Source organism: Canis lupus, chromosome 5 (genome assembly GCF_011100685.1).
Source record: "Canis lupus familiaris isolate Mischka breed German Shepherd chromosome 5, alternate assembly UU_Cfam_GSD_1.0, whole genome shotgun sequence".
NCBI lineage: Eukaryota > Metazoa > Chordata > Mammalia > Carnivora > Canidae > Canis > Canis lupus.
This window is the reverse complement of record NC_049226.1, coordinates 77,165,861-77,185,766: the sequence shown is the minus strand read 5'-3', so window position 1 is coordinate 77,185,766 and position 19,906 is coordinate 77,165,861. Positions and strand designations below refer to the sequence as shown.

Below are 19,906 nucleotides of genomic sequence, written 5' to 3'. Positions count from 1 at the left end.
CTGGGAGCCCGGGCTCCGTGGGCCAGGGGCAGGGGCAGCCAGGTCTTGCGCCGGGACCTATGCCTTTGAATTCCTCTGTCCCTGCCCAGGAGGCACTGAGGAGGGCAGGTCTGGGAGCAAGTCCCTCAAACACCATTTCTAGGCCCCCAGGCTAAGGCTTCACCCATTCCAAATCCAACTCTTCAGACCCGGGCCCCAGGTCTCCTGGGTCCTACCATTGGGCCAGCTGGAGCTGACTGGGCTCTCAGCCCGCTGCGGTTCACCTTCGCGGATGCAAACCAAACCAAACCAAACCAAACCAAGCAAGTGTTTAATAGAAAATAGAAACTGGAAGAGCATCCACTGTGGCAAGATGTGGTGTGTGGCGCTGCCCTCTCCCGTCTCGCCCCCGCCCACCCGGCACAGTCTTGCCTCTGCGGCCACCCGAGACACGCAGCTCAGCACCACCTCCGGGCGGCGCAGGAAGGCGTAGAGAGCTCTGCGCACCTTCAGGTGCCCCCAGACCCCTGCCGCTCCAGGTGAGACCACGTGAGCTACCGAATGGGAGACTGGGCCCTTCTTAGGCACCGAACCCCCCTCAAAGGAAAAACACTCTCCTGAGGGTTCCTCCCCCAAGAGAGGGCTCCCCACCACCGCCCAGACAAGTCTCCGGCTCAACTGAACCGCGGGAGCACCTCGAGCTGCCCCACACAGATCGCCCCACTGGCCACCAGGGGCAACAGGCCTCTGCCTGCACCCTCAGCACTTCACGGAGCTGGGGCTCCAGGCTTGGACCGTGGGGAGCGGGGCAGGGAGATAGGCGGCGACTGGGACAGGGGGTACAGCTGGGCAGCCACGCACTGCGATGAGGGCTCTGGGCTGTGGTGCTGAGGGCTCGGCACCTCACAGTCCTGCCAGTTTAGGACAGAACTCTGTTTACCTGCAGGGGACAGGAGAGAAAAAAAAAAAAAAAAAAAGGCTGCAGGAGTGGTCAGCAGCCCCCCTCGTCCCCAGACCAAGCCACGTTGTTCGTGCTCCTATACCCAGGGCCCATCTTGGCTTTCAGAAATGCCCTAGAGCCCTGGGGAGCTGCGTGCCCAGGAGGGTCCTGGCTCTGCTCAGTGATCCAGGCTCAGAAGGCCGGTGTCCTGCCCCAGCCCCATCCGCTCGCTCCTTACAGCAAGAACAGTACAGCAGTTCCATGACCCGGAAGCAGTTGTCCAGGAGGGCTTTGGGTCGCACCAGCTTCAGGCTCAGCCTCGGGGCACTCAGGAGTGACACTACCGCTTCCACCTTGGGGCCGACCTCCACATCCTGGAAGGGAGGAGACCATCAGGACCTGGGGCATCACCAGCACCCCCGCCCCTCAACACCAGTGAAGAGACAGGGCCACATCCCAGGAGAACCCTGGAGGCTGCCCTGCTTGGAGCTGCACAAACCAGGGAGGAAGGGGACTTCCTGTGACCAGGAGGGTAATTTGTCTCCTGCCTGCAGGCGCCAACCTTCCTGAGAGGGTTCCCCCCACCTTTTTTTTTTTTTTAATTTTTATTTATTTATGATAGTCACACAGAGAGGCAGAGACATAGGCAGAGGGAGAAGCAGGCTCCATTCACCGGGAGCCCAACGTGGGACTCGATCCCGGGTCTCCAGGATCGCGCCCTGGGCCAAAGGCAGGTGCTAAACCACTGCGCCACACATGGTTCCCAGAGGGTCCCCCCTTGATGCCCCTCACCCAAGCCCAACACAGAGGCTCCTCTATTTCCATCTTAGGAAAAATGATTGCAGGGAGCAGGCGAGGACATAGGGAAGTAGGGGGCATCTTTGCTGTTCTAGCCCAGGCCCTGCCACCAGCACCACACAGGGAGTCCTGGCCCGGGGAGACTGTCCTTCAAGATTCAAAGGTCTCCACTGCCTGCAAGGAGCAAGATCCAAGGACCCTCCTGAGGGTCGTATCGTGAGGACACGTAGGTACAAGGCACACAGGCCGGGCCAGTCTCAGGCGCCAAGCTCAAGGTGCGTCTCTCCGTGGTACTTACAGGGAGCACCACAGGGGAGCAGGCAGGCACAGTGGGGGACCGAGCAGGGGGCCAGAGCTGTTGCAAGAGATATGGCATAGGAAGGAAATGTGGGGCCTGAGCCAGGGCAAGACCTTCCCTAAGGTAATGTACTGGGTTGAATTGTGTGACCCTGATCCCCCTTCAAAAAAGCTGTGTCCAACCCTAGTACCTGTGAATAGGACCCCATTAGGAAACATATTTGCAGATGTCCTTACGCATCTCCAGATGAGATCAATTTGAATTTAGGGTTGGGCCCTACTCCAATGACTGGTGTCCTTGTAAGAGGACACAAGAGGGAAAGGCCGTGTGAGGGTGGAAGCAGAGGCTGGAGTGACGTGGCCACAAGCCAACAACAGTAGAGCCAACAGAAGCTGGAAGAGGCAGGATGGGCCTTTCCTCCCTAGAGCCTTCCAAGAGAGCATGGCCTTGCTGATATCCTGAGTGCGGGTGTCTGTCCTCCAGGCCTGGGGCAGAAGAATTTCAATTGTTTCATGCCACCAGTTACTGGCAATTTGTCACAGCAATCCTGAAAAGCCAGTCTACAAAGGCTTGGAAAGAGAAGCGAGTGTGGTGGGAGGAAGGAGGGGTCTGTCCCCATGGCCCACTCCCCACCAGACACTGGGCGTATTTGGAGCGAGTCACAGGCCATTAACTCCATGAGAAAGAAGACAGACTTAACGCTGGTTAAATCTGAACAGTCTGGGGGGGCATGGTGGGGGGCAGGCCTCAGCCCACTCACAACCTCGTGGACAGCTCTCAAGAACTCAGGGTCAGGCTCTCTCGAGGAAAACCAAGGATACAAACCTGTCGGTCGAGGTCAGATCCAGCTCACATGGCCCACGGGCACAAGAGCCATGAAGGAGACCAGTGGGCCTCTAAGCCTCTGCCCAAACCAAAGCGTCCCCAGAACTCCCAGCAGCGGTGAGCTCCTAAACCCTGGTCCCCTCCACAGCTCACAGCTCCCCGGGGCAGGCTCCTGAGGATGGCTAGCATCGGGGAGTAGGGCAAAACCGGGGTGGGGGTGGGGTGTCCTGCAGAATGCACGTGGCCTGCACGGGCTCACACTGATCTTGTGACCTGACTCTGCAGGCTTTTCAGAGGACACATCCCTGAGGCCTCAGATCAACCCTGCTGGGCAGGCAAACTTCAGGAACCTTATTATCATTATTGTTATTATTTGAAGTCCATAGTTTACATTAGGGCTCACTCTTGGTGGTGTACGTGCTATGGACTTCGACAAAGGCATGATGTCATGTATCCTCCATTTACGGTGTCTACAGAAAAGCTTCATTACCCTAAAAACCTCCTGTTTTCATCACTCCACCTATTCCTGCCTCCTCCCCTCTCCCCCGAAAGGAACTTTTAGAGTTCCTTTGGCTGGCTTCAGTGACTTGCCCAGGATCACAGAGCAAGAGACAGAGCCTGGAACATCCTGAGGCTCCTGAAGGGCAGGAGTCCTCCAGCCCAGGCCGCCCACTGGGCACTGGCCATCTCTTCCTCTCATTTCTCTCTCCCTTCGGGACATGCTGAAACTTTCTATGTGTTTTCCTCTTCCCTCAACAATCCTCAGCCACCACACAAACACGCAAACACAACCTGCCCACCTGCACCTCTGCACAGCTCACCGTGAGGCTCTGCTGCACATCCAGCAGCAGCGTATGTACGTCCTCCAGGTACTTCCAGGATGGGTGGCCCTCAAGCAGTACTTCCTGCACCGACTCAGTAGCACTGAGGCTCACCCAGACCCACAGATAGCGCAGCTCCTGCTGGCTGACTCGGGCCCTCTGCTGTGGGGACAGGAGAAATCATTAAAGCCCACAGACACGGGGCTCTGGGCCCTTCCTGCCACCACCCTGACCACCCCCACCCAACTTGTCCCCACAACAAGAGCAGACCACAGGCATCCACTGTGGGCATGGAGCACCCCTGGGCCGACACCAAGGGCAGGCTTGCTTGCAGAGCTGGGAAAGGCCCCTGGCAACAGGACTGGCGAGGCCAGTGTGCCTTGGGCTGGGTCCGTGGGGTGTCCCAGGAGGCAGAGGTCCCTAGCCCAGGACAGGATTCTCACCAGCCTGGTGATGTTGGCCATTCTGAGCACCCCCTCATAAGGCACGCTGACTCTGTAGTTGATGGGGAAGTAGTGTTTCTGGGGAAGTACAAGAACAAACCATGAGGTCAGAGTCAGCAATGGCTCAGACAGGTCCCCCCAACTCCCAGACAACTTGATGTAGGAGGAGAAGACCAAGGACCAGCCCTTTGATGGTAGAGGTGGCCTTCCATAGAGAATATGCACTCGGCTCCCTGCCAGGACAATGACAACTCTCTTTCCCCTGGGACCCAGGCTGAGGCCAAACATGGAGTTCCTATGATGGCGGAAACTTCAGGCCAAGAAGTATTTGAGGGACCTACTACCCTAAAAGAAGTATATTCGTTGGAGGTGAGGAAGACTATTTTAAGTAAGATTACTCTGAACTTATTACGGTGCTGGTTGCAGAGATCTGCCAATATACTAAAAACCACTGAGCTATACACATAAACAGGTGAATAGTATGGTATATGAATTACATCTCAGTAAAGCTGAGAAGAAGGAAGGAAAGAGGAAGGAAGGAAGGAAGGGAAAGGAAAGGAAAAAGAAAGAAAGAAGAAAGAAAAGAAAAGAAAGGAAAGAAAAAGAAAAGAAAAGAAAAGAAAAAAGAAGACAGGCAGGCTGCCAGAGCCTCAGGGCCCCGGGCTCCTCTACCCTGCACAGAGGTGCGCGTTCCAATTTCTAGGTCCTTATCTGCTCTGCTAATAAGCTCCTGGAGTTCCCCCAAGGCTTCCCGGAACCCATTCATGCAATGTGGGGTGAGTGCCCTGTGGAGGTAGGGTCAAAGGTCAGACCAAGCAGCCGGGGTGGAGGCCTCCGGGTTGGCTGGCAGGGGAGGGGACAGTGTGTTGGGGGCCAGGTACACGGGCGTGTACGGTGGGAAAGGAGGAGAAAGGGGCCAGGGGGCTCAGGGCCGAGGCGACGGAGGAGGGGCGCCCAAGGCCTGCGCCCTGAGAGCCCAGGGCCCGGGAAGGGGAACAGGGCGCCGCCTGCACCGTTACCATGTACTGAAGGCGGTTCCTGTACTGCAGCTTGTCGCGCAGGAAGCCGGTGACGGCACACTCCTCGTTCTGGGTCAAGGGCCACATCTCCAAACCCTGGTTCCCCAAGGCCATGCCAAGGAGGAGCCCGAGATCTGCGGACCGTGCGCAAGAGGAACACATGAGCACCCCGCCACTTCACGTGCCCCCGCGTGTGCAAAGCTGTGCGTGTGCGCTCCCTTTCCCGCGCCCCATGGGAGGCCGAGGCGCAGAGCCCCACGGAGGCCTTCCCGCCACCCTCCCGCCACCCTCCCGCCACCCTCCCGCCACCTTCCCGCCACCACCGGTGCTTGCCCTGGCTCCAGGCTCAGAGCCTGCAAGGCCAGGTGAGCAGGAGCCGTCCTGCCCGCCCCTGGCCCCAGCCGGCCCAGCACCCCAGCAGTCCCACCCCGAGGTTAGCGTCCCGTCTCCCCCTCCCCACACTCGCACCCGAGGGGGAGGCACAGCCCCCTGCCCGGGGCAGCCTCAGCCCCCACCGCATCTGGGGCGGGAGCGTCCTCAAAGCCTGGCTCTGCGTTTTCATCTGGGAGTTCAGAAGATAGGGATGCTCGTTCCAGCTCTACAGGTGACTGTTGGGAACCATTATCCTCCCTGCTGTAACGGATCTTGGCATCCCTCTCAGACGCACAAATCACCACAGCCCTGACGAAGTGCTCATCCTCATCCTGGGGATCCGGGCCCTGCCTGCCTGCCTGCCTGCCTGCCTGCCTGCCTGCCTGCCTGCCTGCCAACGGGCTCCGCCTCCCAGGCATTACCAGCCTTCACCGCTGGGGGGCACCGGGGCTTTAAAAACAGCTTTTGTGATTGCCCGGAACCCAACACACTTAGAAAAATTCTGAACAACGGTCCAACTGATCAGAGCAGAAAGAAAACATAGATGGGCAGGAAACGTATCCAAAAAATCAAACTCACCAATAGAGGTAAAGAAATAATATTAAAACAATCAGATAAAAAAAATTAAACATAAATAAATAAAACAATCAGATGCCATGTTTCACGTATCAAAATGGAAAGTTGTTGCGGGGGTGGGGTTCTTTTTCTTTTTCCTAACACTTGGTTCTGGCAAAGGAGTGAGGCAGGTGCTCTTATCCTGGAAAGCAATCTGGAAATTTTTATTATTAGTGAACTTAATGTCCAAACCTTTTGACCCATTAAGCCTTAAAAATTCTCATCCTTTGACCCATCTGGTTAGTGCAGGGGGTTAAGCATCTGACTCTTGGCTTCAGTTCAGTTCCTGACCTCAGGGTTGGGAGAGTGAGCCCAGCATTGGGCTCCATTCTCATCAGGGAGTCTGGTTGGGACTTTCCCTCTGTCCCTCTCTGCCTCACTCTCTCAGACTTTTTTTTTTTTTTTTTTTTTTTTTTATTTATTTAGGATAGTCACAGAGAGAGAGAGAGAGAGAGAGAGAGGCAGAGACACAGGCAGAGGGAGAAGCAGGCTCCATGCACCGGGAGCCCGACGTGGGATTCGATCCCGGGTCTCCAGGATCGCGCCCTGGGCCAAAGGCAGGCGCCAAACCGCTGCGCCACCCAGGGATCCCTCAGACTTTTTTTAAAAAATTAAAAAACTTCTTCGCATCTTTTGACCCATTAAATTCATTTCAAGGGCAAACCTGAAGGAAAACAAGAGAGTCATCACCAAAAGATTTGTGTGGACAAAGAGTGCCGTGGCAGTATTATTCTCTTTAATAATAGTGAGAATCTGTAAATGGCCCCGATGTTCATTGATGACTGAAGCCAATACAAACCACATTGTCAAAGAATGTTTATGATATGATTATGTGACAGGAAAAGTACTCACGACATGCCTAGTAAAGTCTTTTTTTTTTTTTTAAGATTTTACTTATTTATTCATGAGAGACACACAGAGAGGGAAGCAGAGACACAAGCAGAGGGAGAAGCAGGCTCCATGCAGGGAGCCCGATGTGGGACTCGATCCCTAAACCGCTGAGCCACCCGGCCTGCCCATGCCTAGTAAAGTCTTAAAAAGCATGACTTGGGTGGCCCCGGTGGCACAGCGGTTTAGCGCCACCTGCAGCCCAGGGTGTGATCCTGGAGACCTGGGATCGAGTCCCACATCGGGTTCCCTACATGGAGCCTGCTTCTCCCTCTGCCTGTGTCTCTGCCTCTGTGTCTCTGAATGAATAAATAAATAATTTTTTTTAAAAAAAAAGCATGACTCAACATCCCTCCTCTGGGTGTACAGCACGACGTGGATTACGTACATCTGTGTGTGCGTGAGAAATGCAGTGCAAGTGTGCTAGAGGGAAATGTACCAAATCTCTATGGGAGACATTTATATTCTTTATATTTTGTAGGACTTTTTTTTTTAAGATTTTATTTGAGAGAGAGAGCACGAGTGAGGGGAGGGGCAGAGAGAGGAACCTGCTCCCCACCGAGCAGGGAGCCTGGCATGGGGCTCCATCCGAGGACCTCAGGATCATGACCTGAGTTGAAGGCAGACGCCCAACCCACTGAGCCACCCAGGTGCCCCTTTAGGACATACTTTATATTCTACAATCAATATAATCAATATCTATATTATTGCTATAGTCAAAAGCAATCATTTGTTTTCTTTTTTCCTTTTCTTTCCTCCCCGAAATAGCCAGGCAAGCTGTCATCCTTGTCCCCTACCTGGTCATGAGTAGGAATGACTGTACTTTCTCCATTTACCTCCCTGGAATTTAGGGAGACTTTTGTTCTTAATCCCTCACTGCGCCAGGCCTGCTCCTTGCCGCCTCTCCACCTGCAGCCCTGCTGCCAGGCCTGTGCTCTGGCTGGGTCCTCACCAGGAGCTCCCTAGGTGGACACAAGCCCTGTGCCCAAGACGGCTGCAGCCTACCAGCCCTTCTCACAGAAGTCCGCCAGCCATATATTTTCAAGGTTGCAAATTTGCAACTCATCTTGCGCTTCCTCTGTCTCCTCCCAAGTGCTTGTCCTGGTATTTGGACAAAAGAACAGATAAACACAAACCGTCCCAGTGTTTTCTGCCGGCTTTCTATCTTGTCTGTAAATCACTGAGGCCCTCAGCTTGGCACCCCTGCAGGTCAAGATCACTCCCCGTTCGAGGTTTTTGCTCACATTTTGCCCCCCTCCCCGGGTTTCCTCTCAAATGGCAGACCTCTTTCAAGGTCTCACCAAGACTCCTTACCACCCCCCAGCAGGCGCTCCCCTGCCTGAACCAGCCCCCACAATCTCTGTCTCTAGCACCATCTGTTCAACTTGCTCCTTGACCAGACAACTTGGCCCCTGTTACGTGAATCCGTAATGCAGTTAACCACAACATGGTCTTGTGTACTGAGCACTTTGGGGGTTCATCTTGAACAAGGAATCAGAAACATGCATCTGAATCTTCTGGAAAGCTGGTTAAGGCCCAGACTGATTCAATAAGTCTGGGGTGGGCCCAGAGAATTTGTATTTTTACCAAGTTCCCAGGTGCTGCTGCCGCCTGTCTGGAGACCTTCCTTTGATACTCACAGAGCCCTTGATCTCCAGAGACAGTTGCAAACTGTGGGCCACAGCTGGTTCAGAGATTTCACATAAAAATCTAGCTTGCATCTTGTCTTTAAAAATCAGTAACTCTGGGATGCCTGGGTGACTCAGTGTTTAAGCGTCTGCCTTCAGCTCAGGGTGTGGTCCCAGGGTCCTGGGATCAAGTTGCATATCAGGCTCCCCACAGGGAGCCTGCTTCTCCCTCTGCCTATGTCTCTGCCTCTCTCTGTGTCTCTCATGAATAAATAAAATCTTTTGTAAAAACTAAATAAAATAAAAAATAAAAATCAGTATCTCTGTCTGCACTTGGCCCTCCTTCCTATGGGGCAGTCACCATGGCTGCCTAGTCAACCCCTGAAATCTAACCCTCACTGCCATTACCCAGATCCTGGTCTGGGTCTTTGGGGCCCAACAACTGTGGGCCCCTAGCAGGGAACAAGTCATAGAAAGCCACCACGTGCCAGCCTGGCATGCATGGGCTGTGCCAGAAACTTTGTCCGTGGACGCTTTGCCTTCCCCCAGACCCAGACTTCCTTTAGATCTGCAGAATGACCACCATCTCCAAATTTAAGCCCCTCTTCTGCTGCCTCCACCCCGAGAAACAGGTCAGCAAACCGGTAACTACCCAGGGCCAGCATGGCCATAGCCTCACAGTGCTCTGCACCCCAGAGGGTCCCATAGCCAGTGCAACCCCCAACTCTGGAAGGGGGCCAGTCTTGCCCCCTCGTCCTCCAGAAGGAAGACACCCCCAAGACAGAAGAGGAGGCTGAAGAAAGAGCAAGTGAGAAAGGAGATCCCTTCTGGAGTCTCTGGCTGGAAGGGGAGGGGCTGTGCTCTCCCGAGGGACAGCCCCTTGTGCAGGGACAAATGGGACTTGTCTACCAACCCCACCTGCAGCGACAAAATCTGAACCTGAGGAGAGGGTTGAACAGCATCCCCCCCCCCCCCAGAACTCCTTGCTCACCCAGATCTCCAGATGTGACCTTATTTAGAAATGGGGTCTTTGCAGGTAAAATTAAGGCCCACTCTGAATCCAGTGACCAGTGTCCTCATAAGAAGAGGGGAGGACACAGAGAGGGAAGGGCCAGGAGGAGATGGACACAGACTGGAGTGACGCCACCACAAACCATGGAATGCCAGGTGCCACCAGAAGCAGAAAGAGGCAGAAAGGAGCCTCCCCTAGAGCTTCAGAGGAGACTGGCCCTGCCCACACCTTAGTTTTAGACCTCTGGCCTCCAGACCTGGGACAGAATAAATTGCCACTGTTTTAAGTAACCGAGCTGTGGCAAGTTGTTACGGCAGCCCATCCCTTTCCGCACCCAGCCCATCCACACGCCCCTCATCTACACCCCTCCCTGCCTCCCACCCCACAGCCGATCCTTGCCAAGGCCTGCAATCAGCCTCCACCATGCCTTCCATTCCCACGTCCATCTCCGGAACAGACCTTCATCTCTTCCTGCCCAGAAGGTTGCGACAGCAGGGCCAGCAAATACCACGGACTGATTTCCTAAAGCAGAGTAACTCCCAGGCAAAAGCCCATCCCCGGATCTTGAACCTTCCAGGGCTCCCTGCTGTCTCATGAACTGACATTCAAGGCCTCCACCATCGGAGCCCAAACCGACTATAGTGTGGCCTCTCATGGTCTCACTGCTGAACCTTTGCTCATGCTGTTCCCTCTACCTGGGACACATCCTCACCTTCCCACATCTACCTGTGTGAACACTGCCCACCTCTGAAACTATTTCAAGTGGCACCTCATCCATGCTGCTCCTCTGGCTTCTGGTGACTGGAAGCTTCCAGAACACTGGGTCTTGGTCCTTCTGTGTGTTCTGAATGCCCTGACCCTTTGCAGTATCCCTCTTCAAGGGCCAGGCTGGATCCCTTGCAGGATCCAACCGCGGACCTTGTCCATTAGGCACACAGGTCCTAGCGCCTAACTCCATGCCAGGCATCACAGAGAGGGGCGTGAGCTAGCCCAGGTCCTTGTTGCCATGGCAGTAACTCTCCAGTGGGCATGTGGGAGGCACCAGAAAAATGTGTTGAATTTGAGTCAATTCAATTGAATCTTGGAGTCTGAAGGGATCTTGGTCTGGCCTCCCACCAGCAGGCTTGAGAGGCTTCTAGATGCTTTCTGTCCTCATTTCAACTTATTTTTCTTTTTACCAACAACACTGTTCTCTTTCTTTTAATTTTGTTCTATTATGGAGGGAGGGGCAGCGGGAACAGGCTGCCTTCTCCAGCACCTGGCGGCACTTGCCCCACGTGTCACGAGGCCCACTTTCACAAGCTCCCGCCCCCAGCTGACCACACCCAGGGAGGCCAGAAATCCTCTCTGCACCTCCGCCCCCCACCCAGTACACCCCAGCAGCAAGGGGTCTGAGAGGGTGGTGCTACCACTTGCCCCCAGTGCCTGCCCCATCCCCCTGACCTCCCATGACCATGCCCACCCAGCCTAGACCTCGTATCCAGCACGCCGGTCTGAGCTGGGGTCGCCCAGAGGCAGGGCAGAGGGCGGCCATGGGAGTCCCCAGGCTATTAGGCTGGGAAGCATCTCAACTTGTCACCAGCAGGAATGGCCTGGTTGCCATGGTTACGGCAGAGCCCAGCTCTGGGCCAAGGCCTCCCCCTGGCCGTCTCCACAGACACCCCCAGTACTCACAGTGCAGCCAGGCGATTCCCCGGGGCATGGTGGTGCGCTGTGTCCCCAGAGAGCAGAGGCAGTGTCCCCAGCCGTGTGTGTCTATCCACAAAGACCCAGGCAGGGCCTACATGGCCTCAGGTCAGCAAAGGTGGCCCAAAGCTGGGGAAAGGCTGGCTACAGAAGAGCAGCCCGGCAGGGGGCAGCAGGTGCTCCTGGGGCAGTGCCCGCCCTTATCTGCCTGGCAGTGTGGAGGGCAGCAGGGGGGCAGCAGCTGCGAGTCCCATGGCAGCCAGGACCTGGCCTGAGACTCTGGCCTCGGGATCTTCCCTCTTGAGCAAGAGAAGAGAGTCCCCAGCAGTCCCCTCGGAATCTGGGGCTGGGTTGTGCTTTCTCTGATTTCTCCGTCTGCAGCTGCTCAATGTGAAATCTGGCTCTGGAAAGAGAAAGGAGGAGAGAAACTGGTTATGTAAGAGCCGTGCTGCCACTCAGCCATCAGCCACAGGCACCGGGAGTCTGTGTGCGCTGCGCCCACTGCTGCCAGGGACCCCCGGGAAGGCCGGAGGCGCGCAGCCCTGCCCCGGAGGCTGGCTACTGGGGGAAACAGGCCTGTACACAAGAAATGACTTCAGAACATCCCAAGGGCAGTACTGGCCCAGGCGTGAGTTACGATGACACCAGTTGGCAGCCGTGAGTCTGAACAAAAAGCAGGACTAAGGAATGAATGGCTGAACGGGTTAAATCAAGGACGCTTCCTGAAGGAGGTGAGGTTGCATGCAGGTCAAGTACCTACATGGCTCAGGCTGCCAGGAGGTTAAAACAGCGCAGCATTCATCTCTCTACTCACCTTCGGGCTTAGTCCCAATCTCCTATTCCCCAAATCCCTGTCCCTCTTAACAGGGGGACAGACGAAACACCAGGTACCCAGTTAAATTTGAACTTCAGACCAACAATACATATTTTTTTGTATAATTATGTCAATAATTGTGTATAGTACTTTTTAGTATAAGTATATTCCAAATATTGCACGGGACATACTTACACGAAAAAAATTGTGATTTAATGATTCCATGTTATTTAAATAATTATTTAATTCTAAATTAAGCAGAAGTCCTGTATTTTTATTTGCTAAATTTAGCAAGCCTATGATAATAATGAGATTGCCTTTCCTGAGTACTCACTATGGGTGAGGCCCAGGGCTCAGGCCTTCATATTCATTGAATCCTCACCATTGAATCTTGCTGGGCCATAAAAATCTCATTTTTTCGGGACACTGAGTGGCTCAATGGTTGAGCATCTGCCTTCAGCTCGGGTCATGATCCTGGAGTCCTGGGATCAAGTCCTACATCATCAGGCTCCCTGCATGGAGCCTGCATCTCCCTCTGCCTGTGTCCCTGCCTGTGTCTCTGTGTCTCTCATTAATAAATACAATCTTTTAAAAAAAAATAAAGGCTTATTGAAGTATAATTTACATACAGTAAAATTCACTTTTTTAGTGTACAATTTTAGGACTTTTGAAAAACTCAAGAGTTGTATAACTGTTACGATAATCAAGATATAAAACATTTCCATCCGTGTGCAACATTCTCTCCGCCACTTTGTGGTCGGCCCCTCCTCCTACCCCCACCCCCATGCAATAACTCATCTGTGTCCTGTCCCACCATTTTGCCTTTTCCAGAAAGCCAGACAGACACAACGTGAGTGCCCTTGTGTGCGGGCCCCTTTCACTTGACAAACTGCATCTGGGATTCAGCGAGGCAGTTGTGGTAGTGGGTCGCTCACTTCGCTTCCCGAGTACTGTTCCATCCTACAGCCACCAGCTGAGGGGTATCTGAGTTGTTTCCAGTTTTTGATGATTAAAAATAATCACTACTGGCTTCTGCATCCCGGTTTTGATGTGGACAGAAGCTTCCATCTCCTGGGCCAGCCCGCAGGCATTTTGCTGCCCAGAGGGCTTCTGCTGCTGGCCTGCTCCCACCCCTGGGGCTCACCTCCACCGAGAACTCCGGCTCCCATTCGCAGGGCAGAATCAGGTTCTGCCCCCCACCTGTGCCCCCCTAATGTCTCTGGGCAGCCTCCTCACTCAGAAATCTCCCAGAAGGGCCTTCAGTACTGAACTCCACCACACATCCTGGACCCCCTAGACCCCCATGGAGAAGCCACGAAAGTAAGACACCAGTCACAGTCACCTTTCCACACACCACACAGTCCTGAACCTGGGTTTCTTTTGTGGTTCTAGCCCTTGAACTCCTCCAAAGGGGAGGAAATGTGTGAAAGCTAAGGAGGTCACCAGTGGGAGTCACCTGATGACACAGGAGCTAGAGCCTTTGGGGTAGCACAACCCAGCTGCTCACAGGGCCCCAGAATCAGGGCCTCTCCCCAGCCAATGAGGCCAGACCAGTGGCCTGAGAGCAGTCTGCCTGAGACAGTGGCCTTCCCCACACCTGCGACAGCCCAAGGCACCCTTCTCTCTCTCTCTCTCTCTCTCTCTCTCTCTCTCTCTCTCTCTCCCCCTTTCCTCCTTTCATGGGGGAAGGTGATGAGTTTGAGAATGTGCCTCTCCCACACCACCCCAGTCTACCTCATGGCTTACAGCAGGCATTAGGAAGCTCACACAGGAACGGGTGTGCAAGAAAGTAGATGCTGGAATATTCTGCACAGTTCAGTTGTGAGGACTGCATTTTAAAAAATACAATCACATTACTATTATTGCACATTCCCAAATTAATCATTCCTTATATCATCTAATAGAGAACCCATGTTCAATTTTCCCTGGTTGTTTTTAAAATGTCTTTAAATTGCTTTGCTTGAATTTAGAGCCTAACAAGGCCCATTGACTGATGTGTCTCTGCGGTTTTTTCCTTTCTTTTTTAAAAAATATTAAGATGTAATTCACGTCATAAAATTTGCCATTTTATAGTGTATAACTCAGTGGGATTCTTTTTTTAGTAGATTCACAAAGTTGTGCAACAATAACCCACAATCTAACTCCACAACATTTTCATCATCCCCAAAATAAACTGTATTCATTTGCAGTCTCTGTTTATTTCCTCCCCCTACTCAGCCCCTGTCAAGTAACTACTAATTTGCTTTCTATCTCTATGGATTTGCTTTTTCTGGACATCTCTTATCAATGGAGTAATATGGCATATGGTCTGTTCACTTAGCAGAATGCTTTCAATGTTCATTCATCTCCTACCATGTGCCCCCCTAAAATCATATACTGAAGCCCTAGCCCCTAATGTGATGGTATTTTGGAGGTAGTTGAGGTCACAAGGGTGGAGCTCCCATGATGGGATTTGTGCCTTTCTAAGGAGCCACCAGAGAGCTTGCTCGCTCTCTCTGCATGCTCCCACAGAGAGGAGGTTGTGTGAGCACACGAGAAGGCAACCATCTGCAACCCAGGGGGACAGTCCACACCAGAAACCAACCATGCTGGCACCCTGATCTCAGACTTCCAGCCTCCAGAACTGTGAGCAAGTAAATTTCTGTTCTTTAAGCTACCCAATCTACGGCATTTTATTATGGCAGCCCAAACAGGCTAAGACAGGGCATCTATCAATACTTAATTCCTGGGATGCCTGGGTGGCCTTTGGCTCAGGGCATGATCCTGGGGCCCCGGGATCCAGTCCCTGATCGGGCTCCCTGCATGGAGCCTGCTTCTCCCTCTGCCTATGTCTCTGCATCTCTCTGTGTGTCTCTCATGAATAAATAAAATCTTTTTTTATTTTTATTTTTTTTTTTATTTTTTATTTATGATAGGCACACAGTGAGAGAGAGAGAGGCAGAGACACAGGCAGAGGGAGAAGCAGGCTCCATGCACCTGGAGCCCGACGTGGGATTCGATCCCGAATCTCCAGGATCGCGCCCTGGGCCAAAGGCAGGCGCTAAACCGCTGCGCCACCCAGGGATCCCGAATAAATAAAATCTTAAAAAAAAAAAAACCTTCATTCCCTTTTAAAATTGTTTTTAATTTTTTTAAAAGATTTGATTTTTAAATAATCTCCATACCCAATGTGGGGCTTAAACTCACAACCCTGAAATCAGAAGTCACATATTCCTCCAACTGAACTGGGCAGGCGCCCCTCTCTTTTATTTTTTTAAGGGTTGAACATTTTATTTTCAATTTTTTTTTTGTCTTTTTAAAAGAGGATTTTAGGGACACCCTGGTGGCTCGGCGGTTGAGCGCTTGCCTTCCGCCCAGGGTGTGATCCTGGAGACCTGGGATCGAGTCCCACATTGGGCTTTCTGCATGGAGCCTGCTTTTCCCTCTGCCTGTGTGTGTGTATGTGTGTGTGTGTGTGTGTGTGTGTGTGTGTGTGTCTCATGAATAAATAAAATCTTCAAAAAAACAAAAATAGATAAAAAAATAAGAGAGGATTTTATTGGGGTGCTTGGGTGGCTCAGCTGGTTAAGCATTTCACTCTTGATTTCAGCTCAGGTCATGATCTCAGAGCAGTGAGATCAAGCCCAGAAGTGGGCTCCACACTGAGCACAGAGTAGAGTCTACTTGTCCCTCTCTCTCTGCTCCTCCCCCTCTCTGCTCTCTTAAATAAATAAATAAATAAATAAATAAATAAATAAATAAATAAATCTATCTATCTATCTATCTATCTATCTATCTATCTATCTATCTATCTTTAAAAGAAAAAAGAGGATTTATTATTTTAAGTAGGCTCCGCAACCACCGTGGGGCTTGAACTTAAGATCTGAGGTCAAGAGCCAGCCAGGTGCCCCACCCCTTTTCCAGCCTTTTTAAGTAAAATAAAACAGTAAAGCAAAAATGCACAAAGCCCTTCCCTTGCAGCCAGGCCCCTTTCCTTCAGGCGCTCACACGGCCCAGGGTTTCCAACTGAGGGAGCGAAACTGCCCCAAGAACGCGAAAGTGCGAGAAGAGAGGAGGGGAGCGGCGTCCACCTTCCAGGTCACGCTGAGCCAGGCCACACCGCCTGGTGCCGGATGGTTTTCTCTCTTTACCCAAACGGAAAAAGGAAAGTCCCCCCGACGAGCCGCTTCAAAGCTGAAGCCCCGCGCCGCCAAGGAATGCCAGGAAACGCGGTTTGGGTCCGAGTCAGCCCACCCGCGCCCTGCTCCCCGGGCCTGCTCCGCCGCGAGTCCTCCTCTGGCTCAGTGAGGAGAGGAGCCACTCCTCTGACCTCCGGGGACCGTTTCTCCTCCTCCTAGAGGTCAGCATCGGCTCCCCTGTGCCTGTCTCCATGGAGCCTCACGGCTCTTTTTTTTTTTTAAGATTTTATTTATTCATGAGAGACACAGAGAGAGAGAGAGGCCGAGACACAGGCAGAGGGAGAAGCAGGCTCCATGCAGGGAGCCCCACGCGGGACTCGATCCCGGGACCCCAGGATCACGCCCTGGGCCGAAGGCCAGCGCTCAGCCGCTGAGCCACCCAGGCATCCCTCAAGGCTCACTTCTGCTAAGTTTTCTCGACCTCGTCCTCAGAGGCATCCATGTACACTCCCAGAATCTCGCACTCCTCTTTACTTACCTTTCTTCAGCTCCAGCTGTGAATTTTTTTTTAGATGCTGTGTATGTTCTGTTTTCTCCACCTGATATGCTTTTCCACAGTCCTGTGCTGCTGCTTCAAATTGTTCTGTGTCCATGTAACACTGACCTCTTCTCAAGGAGCCTTTTAATTAAGTGGCATCAAGCCTCACTGCATTTGTGCAATCTTCTATTGCACCACTAGTCTCCTAAGCTTGGAATGATCTATCCCCCAATTACAGTAGACTTCGGCACTTGTTTTTATATTATTGGGGTCTGTCCCCAGGGCTTCTGTGTGTAGTTCATAGGCCAGCTTCGAATTTCCTTCTTTAAATGCTTTATTCCCATCTTCTTTCTCTGCTTTAAGTGCTTCGGCATTTCTGCAAGCAAGGCAGGCATTTTTGTGGTCAGGAGCCATCCTGAGAGCCTGTGCAAAAAACTGAACTGCCTTTTCCATACGGTCTTCTTAACAAAGGCAGAGGCCTTGTACATACAGAACGTGGATTTGGTGGAATGTCGCTGGCTGCAGACCGCTCCTGGATACTGATCCAGCATTGCTAAATATTCTGCTTTGGTGATTTTGAAGCAATGGCAGGCAGGGCAAATTCTAGGGCATAGTCTATGCAGAAAACCATTTTCCAAAAATCCTGCTTCTCAAAATCTGTTTCTGTCTTTTCTCATGTTCATATATATTCTGTTGTGCCTGAACATTTCTGTGATCCAGTTCTAGGGCACTCTAGAAATTATGACATGCTGTCATGGCATTCCCTAAGATGGGGGCATTTGCCTTTCCATAGATGTCACCAGACAAAACTGTCATTCAGCCTCACTGCCAATGCATCTCCCAGAGCTTCCTGGAAACTTCTGAGCATCATCAAGTCTGCTCGAGCATCTACTCGAGTCTCACTTTAGCTAACAATTTTAAGACACATATCTATGTCTTTTGTATAATAGTTATAAGCTTCATTGTAATCTTTCTTGGCATAGTTTGCATTTTCTTTTTCCTTGATAGACTTTGCTTCCCTCTTCACTTCATCCTGGAGCAGCTCTGGCTCTGTTGCCATCATTACCACATGGTGCTCTGCAGCAACCACCATCTGACCACTGAGACTACCACTTCATTTTTTATTCTCAAATAATATTCCATTGTATGGATATACCACATTTTCTCTATTCATCAGGTGATGGACATCTGGGTTGTTTTCACTGGGAGGCTGAATAACAATGAATAATATTGAATGAATAATATTGCTATGAATACCCATGTACAAGTTGTTGTGTGGATATATGTCTTCTCTTGGGTATATTCCCAGGAATAGAGTTGCCGGGTCATATTGGTTACTCTATGTTCAACTTTCTGAGGAAGAGCCAGTTGTTTTCCAAAAGCAGCTACACCGGGCAGCCCGGGTGGCTCAGTGGTTTAGTGCCACCTTCAGCCCAGGGCGTGATCCTGGGGTCCCGGGATTGAGTCCCACGTCAGGCTCCCTGCATGGAGTCTGCTTCTTCCTCTGCCTGTGTCTTTGCCTCTCTCTCTCTCTCTCTCTCTGTTTCTCATGAATAAATAAATTAAAATCTTAAAAAAAAAAAAAACAAAAGCAGCTACACCATTTTATATTCATATATCCCATCAGCAGAGAATGGGGGTTCTGATTTCTCCACATTCTTGTCAACATTTGTTATTATCTTTTTATTATTATTATTATTATTATTATACCCGTCAGTCAGTGTGAAATGATATCTTATGCGGTTTCTACTTGCATTTTCTTTATGACTAAAGATGTTGAGCATCTTTTCATGTGCTTAGTGGCCATTTGTATATCTTCTTTGGAGAAATGTCGATTCAAGTTCTTTACCCATCTTTAAATTAGTTTATCTTTTTATTCTTTTTGAGATTTTTTTTAATTCTTTTAAATTTTTAAATTTATTTTTATTTATTTATATATATATATATTTTTTTTTTTTTTTTAAGATTTGAGAGAGAGAGAGAGATTGACAGAGAGCATGAGCTGGGGGAGGGACAGAAGGAGAAGCAGAGGGAGAAGCAGACTCCCCACTGAGCAGGGAGCCTGATGCAGGGCTCAATCCCAGAACCCCAAGATCATGACTTGAGCTGAAGGCAGGCACTTAACCAACTGAGCCATTCAGGCACCCCTAAAAACTTTTTATTTTAAAATAAAACACAGGGATCCCTGGGTGGTGCAGCGGTTTGGCGCCTGCCTTTGGCCCAGGGCGCGATCCTGGAGACCCGGGATCGAATCCCACGTCGGGCTTCCAGTGCATGGAGCCTGCTTCTCCCTCTGCCTATGTCTCTGCCTCTCTCTCTCTCTCTCTGTGTGACTATCATAAATAAATAAAAATTAAAAAAATAAAATAAAACACAGATAGGGGCACCTAGCAGGCTCAGTCAGTAGAGCATATGATTCCTGATCTCGGGGTTGTGAGTTTGAGCCCCATATTGGGTGTAGAGAATACTTAATAATAATAATATAAAATATTTAAAATAAAACATAGTTATAGATAATATAAAACAAATGTACAATTTAACCAATTATTATAAGACAATCATGCCTTGGAACTACCACCAAATCAAGAATATAAATGTTGGCCAGGTACCCCAGAAGCCCCTCCATGAGACCTATCCCAATCACAGCTCCCTCCTAAGAGTAACCACCATCCTATGACAGCACTCACCTTGTTGGTTTCTTTATGGCTTCACCCAGGACACTTTATCAAGTGTGCATCCCTCAACACTATAGTTTTTAAACTTTGTCTTTTTTAAAATTTCATGTATCGTTTAAGTCTCTTTAAATCTATGGGATTTCCCTTCCATCCCATTCTTCCCCTTACAATTCATCTGTTGAACAACGCAGGATATTTGCTCTGTAGAATGTCTCCAGTCCAGATTTTGCTGATTGCACACTCATCATATAATTCAGTATGGTCCTTGTCCTTTGTTTCTGCACATTGGCAGTTGGATCAGGCTCAAACTCAAACTCCTCCCTACCAGCATAAGTGGAATTGGGTTATTTCAACAGGAGGTATGTAATATCTGATAATCATTCTTTTCTGATGTTGACGGCCGCTGATGCTCAATGCCTAGACCCATTAATTCATTA

The 19,906-nt window shown here is 51.0% G+C and overlaps 1 protein-coding gene and 1 pseudogene across 9 annotated transcripts; both read right to left on the bottom strand.

The window, feature by feature from the left end:
- Nucleotides 1-291: 291 nt before the first annotated feature.
- Nucleotides 292-11,453, bottom strand: IL34 (interleukin 34). 9 transcript variants are annotated; one of them, XM_038538386.1, is made up of 6 exons: nt 10,384-10,564; nt 5,124-5,257; nt 4,105-4,182; nt 3,641-3,823; nt 1,158-1,293; nt 292-919 (listed from the first exon to the last, which is right to left on the bottom strand). In XM_038538386.1, the coding sequence occupies exons 2-6, from the start codon at nt 5,235-5,237 to the stop codon at nt 747-749; spliced, it is 684 nt and encodes a 227-aa protein (XP_038394314.1). In that variant the 5' UTR covers nt 5,238-5,257; nt 10,384-10,564; the 3' UTR covers nt 292-746. The 9 variants fall into 9 exon arrangements, with proteins under 9 accessions (XP_038394314.1, XP_038394316.1, XP_038394309.1 ...); XM_038538388.1 differs by having other exon boundaries at nt 10,408-10,564; XM_038538381.1 differs by lacking the exon at nt 10,384-10,564 and adding an exon at nt 5,592-5,871 and having other exon boundaries at nt 3,641-3,820.
- A 38-nt stretch (nt 11,454-11,491) lies between these two features.
- Nucleotides 11,492-17,990, bottom strand: LOC100688050 (annotated as a pseudogene).
- Between the last annotated feature and the right edge of the window lie 1,916 nt (nt 17,991-19,906).

Coding starts and splice junctions, on each gene's coding strand:
- IL34 (XM_038538380.1), bottom strand. CDS start 5,685: ATGAAAACGCAGAGCCAGGCTTTGAGGACGCTCCCGCCCCAGATGCGG. Junction 5,258..5,591: donor GGGCTGTGCCTCCCCCTCGG/GTGCGAGTGTGG, acceptor CACGGTCCGCAG/ATCTCGGGCTCCTCCTTGGC. Junction 3,824..4,104: donor TGGCCAACATCACCAGGCTG/GTGAGAATCCTG, acceptor CTGTCCCCACAG/CAGAGGGCCCGAGTCAGCCA.